The sequence below is a fragment of the Callorhinchus milii genome, unplaced genomic scaffold (genome assembly GCF_018977255.1).
Source record: "Callorhinchus milii isolate IMCB2004 unplaced genomic scaffold, IMCB_Cmil_1.0 Scaffold8, whole genome shotgun sequence".
NCBI classification, from domain to species: Eukaryota; Metazoa; Chordata; class Chondrichthyes; order Chimaeriformes; family Callorhinchidae; genus Callorhinchus; species Callorhinchus milii.
This window is the reverse complement of record NW_024704749.1, coordinates 12,720,162-12,726,161: the sequence shown is the minus strand read 5'-3', so window position 1 is coordinate 12,726,161 and position 6,000 is coordinate 12,720,162. Positions and strand designations below refer to the sequence as shown.

Below are 6,000 nucleotides of genomic sequence, written 5' to 3'. Positions count from 1 at the left end.
GTGTGTGGACAGTGTGTATACAGTGTGTGTGTATACAGTGTGTGTATAGTGTGTGAGAGGACAGTGTGTGTGTGTACAGTGTATGTACAATGTGTGTATACAGTGTGTGTGTACAGTGTAATGACTGTGTGTGTACAGTGAGTTGGTCGCGTCACAGATGGCCGGGGCTGCGCAGACTGGCGGCTGATGTGTGGCCGGGGAAGGGTTCGCAGCTCCTACACCTCCAGCCCCCTCCCCAGCCCCAGCTCAGCCCCCTCCCCAGCTCAGCCCCCTCCCCAGCTCAGCCCCCTCCCCAGCCCCAGCTCAGCCCCCTCCCCAGCTCAGCCCCCTCCCCAGCTCAGCCCCTCCCCAGCTCAGCCCCCTCCCCAGCTCAGCCCCCTCCCCAGCTCAGCCCCCTCCCCAGCTCAGCCCCCTCCCCAGCTCAGCCCCCTCCCCAGCTCAGCCCCCTCCTCAGCTCAGCCCCTCCCCAGCTCAGCCCCCTCCCCAGCTCAGCCCCCTCCCCAGCTCAGCCACCTCCCCAGCCCCAGCTCAGCCCCCTCCCCAGCCCCAACTCAGCCCCCTCCCCAGCCCCAGCTCAGCCCCCTCCCCAGCTCAGCCCCCTCCCCAACTCAGCCCCCTCCCCAGCCCCAGCTCAGCCCCTCCCCAGCCCCAGCTCAGCCCCCTCCCCAGCCCCTGCTCAGCCCCCTCCCCAGCCACAGCCCCAGCCTCACTGATAGCCACCGGCGCGGCACTGACAGTGGGCGGCGCTCACACAGCCACAGAGACATAGTGAGAGAGGAGAGAGGAGAGAGTGAGAGACTGACGGAGGAAGAAGACAGGGAGGAAGGGAGCGGTGTGGATCTGGGGCCGGTCAGAGGGTAGAGGAGAGAGAGAGTGAGTGAGGAAGGGGGGAGGGAGGAGGGTAGAGAGGAGAGAGTGAGGGAGGAAGGGGGAGGGTAGAGAGGAGAGAGTGAGCGAGGAAGGGGGAGGGAGGAGGGTAGAGAGGAGAGAGGGAGTGAGGAGGGGGAGGGAGGAGAGAGGGAGTGAGGAGGGGGAGTGAGGAGAGAGGGAGGAGAGAGGGAGTGAGGAGGGGGCGCGATGCCGCCGCGCTGTGGCCGCTGCTGAAGCCCATGGCTCCCGCCCGGAGGATTAAGACGCTGCTGACGGTGAACATCGCGGTGTTTCTGGGGATAGTGCTGTTCTCTGTGTATTGCCGTCTCGCCGAGCGCTCAGAGGAGCTCAGCCAAATAGTCCGCACCGCCGAGCAGGAGCTGAGAGCCGGGGGCCGGGAGCGGCCCCTGGGGGACAGAGAGGCCATTCTACACCGACTGGACTCCCTGGAGGAGGTGGTCTACAGCCAACTCAATGGTAACCCGTCTCTGTCTCTGTGCCCCGTGTGCTCGGGTGGGTTCTCATGTGTATGTTGTGGGGCACAGGCTGACACTGGGGGGCTGGGGGTGTTGTGGGGGCACAGGCTGACACTGGGGGGCTGGGGGTGTTGTGGGGGCACAGGCTGACACTGGGGGGCTGGGGGTGTTGTGGGGGCACAGGCTGACACTGGGGGGCTGGGGGTGTTGTGGGGGCACAGGCTGACACTGGGGGGCTGGGGGTGTTGTGGGGTTGGGGTGTTCGGAAGCCGGGATTTTATTGTAACTACAACAAGTTTTGCTGGTGAGCGAGTCTGAGGCTGTGTCTGTGTCTGAGGCTGTGTCTGTGTCTGAGGCTGTGTCTGAGGCTGTGTCTGAGGCTGTGTCTGAGGCTGTGGCTGTGTCTGAGGCTGTGGCTGTGTCTGAGGCTGTGGCTGTGTCTGAGGCTGTGTCTGAGGCTGTGGCTGTGTCTGAGGCTGTGGCTGTGTCTGTGTCTGAGGCTGTGGCTGTGTCTGAGGCTGTGGCTGTGTCTGAGGCTGTGTCTGAGGCTGTGTCTGAGGCTGTGTCTGAGGCTGTGTCTGAGGCTGTGCCTGTGTCTGAGGCTGTGTCTGTGCCTGAGGCTGTGTCTGTGCCTGAGGCTGTGTCTGTGGCTGTGTCTGAGGCTGTGCCTGTGTCTGAGGCTGTTGATCGCTCGCTGTGCTTTGCTTTCCTGCACTTGTTCTGACCTCCAACGATTTGAAAATAATAATAAATGTGCAGATATACAGAGCAATGAGTCAGGAGTGAGCAGTTAACTCCCACACACGGCTGTGATAATCAGCACAGCTCTGGGCTCTGTACCCACATCCTGTGCCCAGTCACTGGGGAACAAGTGGTGACCGTTTACCCGCATTCAGGCACCAGTTTTAAAGACCGGTATTTAGCTTTTGATGCGTTTGAAGTTAAACACAGCGAGAGAGCAGCCCGTGGGCTGTGTTAATGTCATGTCCGCTGGGAATCCGCGAGGCTGCACTGTAGGGCGTCTGTTTGTTGTTTGAGGAGATATGAGAATGATCGCTATGGTCTCATTTTGGATGAACTGAAGTGAATCGGTGGCTGAGGTGAGCGGTGAGTTCCCACTGCTGCTGCTCTCTATAATTGGTGGTTGCGATTAGCGGACATTGAAATGTGGATGTCAGATACATTCCAGTTTAGCAGTTATTAGTATTCCTGCCCGAGCCGTTTATTACAGACTGAATTCACCTTTCAACCTTTCTAGTGTTGGCTTTTTCCGATGTAAAAAATAATACTAATAATCCTTGTGTTTGATAAGGCGCCTTATCATGGCTTTGAAACAGAGAAGAGTGGTTCAGTTTTCAACAGGAAGATACCCTCTCTGCACACATTTATTTTGCGCCCACACCCCCCCCCCCATATGAAAGGCGCTATATAAGTGTAATTTTTTATTGTATTGCATTTAAATTATTTGCTCTTTGAGATGACCAAGTTGCATTCAGTGCTTCCTTGTGCCTCTCACCTTATTTAAATTCTCCTGTGCTAATATTTCAAGTTAGCATGCGATGAGCTGGGCTGCTGTGTGCAGATTGCCTTTGATCAATACAGGAAGCCATTGGATATTTTTTTGAAGGTTTCCTACAATTTCCATGTTTTGATTTAAAAAGCTTATTGGATTTCTGGCATGAAGGGGCTGAGCAGAGAGGATGGTCGATAGAGGTGTCTTAGGGAGTGATGATGGTATTTGCCAAGCCTGTAATTTGAGTAAAAAGGGATCCTGCGGGAAGCCAGTGACCTGGAAACTCACGGCTGATTTGTTCCCGTGCTGCAATATTGGCCGTTTCATGTTTCCTCAATTTTACCTGCATTTATATTAAACTCCAGTGTTTCCTGGGAAGCTGTTATATATTGTAAGGCGTGACGAATAGTAAAGAGAGGATGATATGTCAGGGTGGTAAGAATTTGCTGGTTGTAATGTCAGCTGAATAACATATATCTCAGCAGAATCTGAATCCCATCAGTTGGACCATTAAATTGCAGTGAGAGCAATTGTGGCAGTGCTATCATTCTACATCAGCAGTTATGGGAACATTACTCTCTCAATAATTTCCCGCAAACTCAAGAGTGTTCCAGGAACTGGTGTATTGCCATAGCCTGGCATCAATATGCTAAACCTACATGGCAGCCAGTAAAGCCTTGCTGCCTGTGGTAACCTACAGGTAATACTGTACTAATAACAATCATCCCTGGTTCAATGTCTTTCACTTCAGGAGCTTGGCTCAAGTACTTGACAGCATTTACTGTAACATTCAGTCGCTGTGTATTTTGTCAGCAAACTTGGCAGCCAATTTGCATGTAGCAATGTCCCACAAACAGCAATGGAATGAGTGACCAATTTTATCTGGGGATTTGTTGGCCAGGACACCGGGAGTTTGTCTTTTGACACTCTAAAACTGTGTCCTCATCAACACCCTGTACACTGTGAATAATTTGCAGGGGGAGTATAGGGAAGAAGGAGGTTTCACTGAATGGATTGCTCATTCATAAATCCAGATCAGACATGAATGCTCTGGTTGTATGAGAACCGAGGCCAACACTGTCCTCCAACCTTGTGCATACTTACATTATAAAGCTACACAGACCCACAGATTTCCTGCTCCACCTCCCACTCCACCTGCCTCACATCTCTCCCCACCCGGCCCTTGCGTTATCGTACACACAGCACTTCCATTTGCTTTTACATTCAGCTGTCGTTCACTCTTTACACCAGAAGAAACATTGATGGAGATGAGCAATGAGATTAGGTTAGTGTATTAATTCTAGACTATCAGTCCATTGTATCTCCTGACCCTCTGGGAAGACCTTGTGGCTGAACTGTACAGAGGTTAATAAACATCTGGCAGTCAGTCTCTTCTGTGCTATACAAATGTAATGGTGTATTGTATTGTGTTGTAAGACGCCTCACTGGAGAACCACCTTCTGTGGTTCAGTGAGGATTGGCCGGCTGCACAGGGAGTGGCCAGTCACCGACAAAAATAGACACTGCACTTTATAGGAGATTCTGTGAAGCACTTTGAGATATCCTCCCAATGTGAAAGGCACTATATCAATTGTAAGGATTATTTATTGTAATTATTTATTATACACGTACTAGGGTCAGGGTAGGCACGCATTATTGCTTTACATTAAAAACCCTGTCTCCCACAAATAATCCACTGTAAAAAGACCTTCAGAGCACCTCATAATGCACCCAAATATTGATTTTCTTCCTTGAGTGCCGAAAGATGGAATCTAACAACATTCTAAAGGAATGTGAATAGATTTTATAATCTAATTTGACACGTATTTATTTAGCAGAACAGTGCAGGCTCTCTGGAATCTTAAGGCTCCTCTGGAAATCCTTCTTCTCACAAGCATTTTTCATTTGTTTTTTTTAATAAAATAATAATCCTTGCATTTGATATAGAGCCTTATATTGTGGAGATGTCCAAAGCGTTTCACAGGATTTTACTGTGAAGTGTAGTGACTGTGCATTTGTGGGCAAACAGCAACGTCCCACAAACAGGCATGAAATGAAGGATCAATCCTATTTGGGGGAATTGTCAGCCAACAACCCACTTCTCTCCAGCGCCGCAGATGAGATGGGAGCTTGGTTTAACATCTCATCCAAAGGACGCCACTTTTGACAATGCAGCACACCCCCATCACTGCATCGGAGTGGCAGACTAGACTATGAGTTGAAAATCCCAATGCGGGACTTGAACCCACAACCTTCTGATTCAGAGGTGAGAGCGCTACTACTGAGCAGACTGATACCTCGACAGCATCACAACCAATATAAAGAGACCATTACTGTCTGTTAGACGTGTGGGAACTGTGTGTCTGAGAAAGTGAGCAATATTGATTCTGACTTTTCCCTGCCATTTCCCCAGGCTGACTGCCTCTGTTTGTGTGACAGATGCTGCTTGTCTTCCTGTCTTTTTCCAGTTTCTCCTCCCAGTCACTTGCTGTCTGCAAGATCTAGCGTTTGGTCAGTCTGTCCATCTACCCTTTAAATAATCTCTTATAATAATTACAAAGCATCAGACAAATATCTAACCAGACAGGAGTCAGGGAGGAGATCCGCAAATTGGCAAATACAAGGTCACCTTTATGGTCGGCCATCTGATCCCTATGTTTCACCCACAAAATACACAGTTACTATACTTTACAGTATATTCTGGGAAGTGCTTTGCGACGTCTCAAAAAATATGATAAGGCACTGTATCAAATGCAATTATTTTATTATGTTTACTGTGTCACACATCGCAGACATGTTATCATAATCCTTGCTTTTAAAATAATAATGATAATAATCCTGGCATTTGATGTAGCACTTCTCATGTCTTCTCGACATCTCAAAGCGCTTCACAGAATAGACTGTAAAGTGAATTGACCGTATATTTGTCGGCGAAGCGCGGCAGCCAATTGCGCACAGCAGTGTCCCACAAACAGTCGTGGATTGAAAATGACCAATTTATTTTTGTTTTGTTTTGGAGGGATTATCACATCGAAATGTCTCAAAGTGCTTCGCTGTAGTTTCTGTCAAGTGTAGTGACTGAGTATCTTGCAGATGAATGTGTAAAGCAAGCAGAGTTCGTCACACAGAAATGGGGCAATA

General features: G+C 50.0%; 1 protein-coding gene across 3 annotated transcripts in view; it reads left to right on the top strand.

Annotated features, from left to right (window-relative positions):
* Nucleotides 1-1,028: 1,028 nt before the first annotated feature.
* The window catches only part of galnt9 (polypeptide N-acetylgalactosaminyltransferase 9), a 51,452-nt gene continuing 46,480 nt past the window's right edge, over nucleotides 1,029-6,000 (top strand). For all 3 annotated transcript variants that reach the window (XM_007901760.2, XM_042337814.1, XM_007901759.2), the window contains exon 1: nucleotides 1,029-1,347. In XM_007901760.2, the coding sequence (XP_007899951.1) occupies nucleotides 1,110-1,347 (238 nt within the window). In that variant the 5' untranslated portion in view covers nucleotides 1,029-1,109. The remainder of the gene's footprint in view (nucleotides 1,348-6,000) is intronic.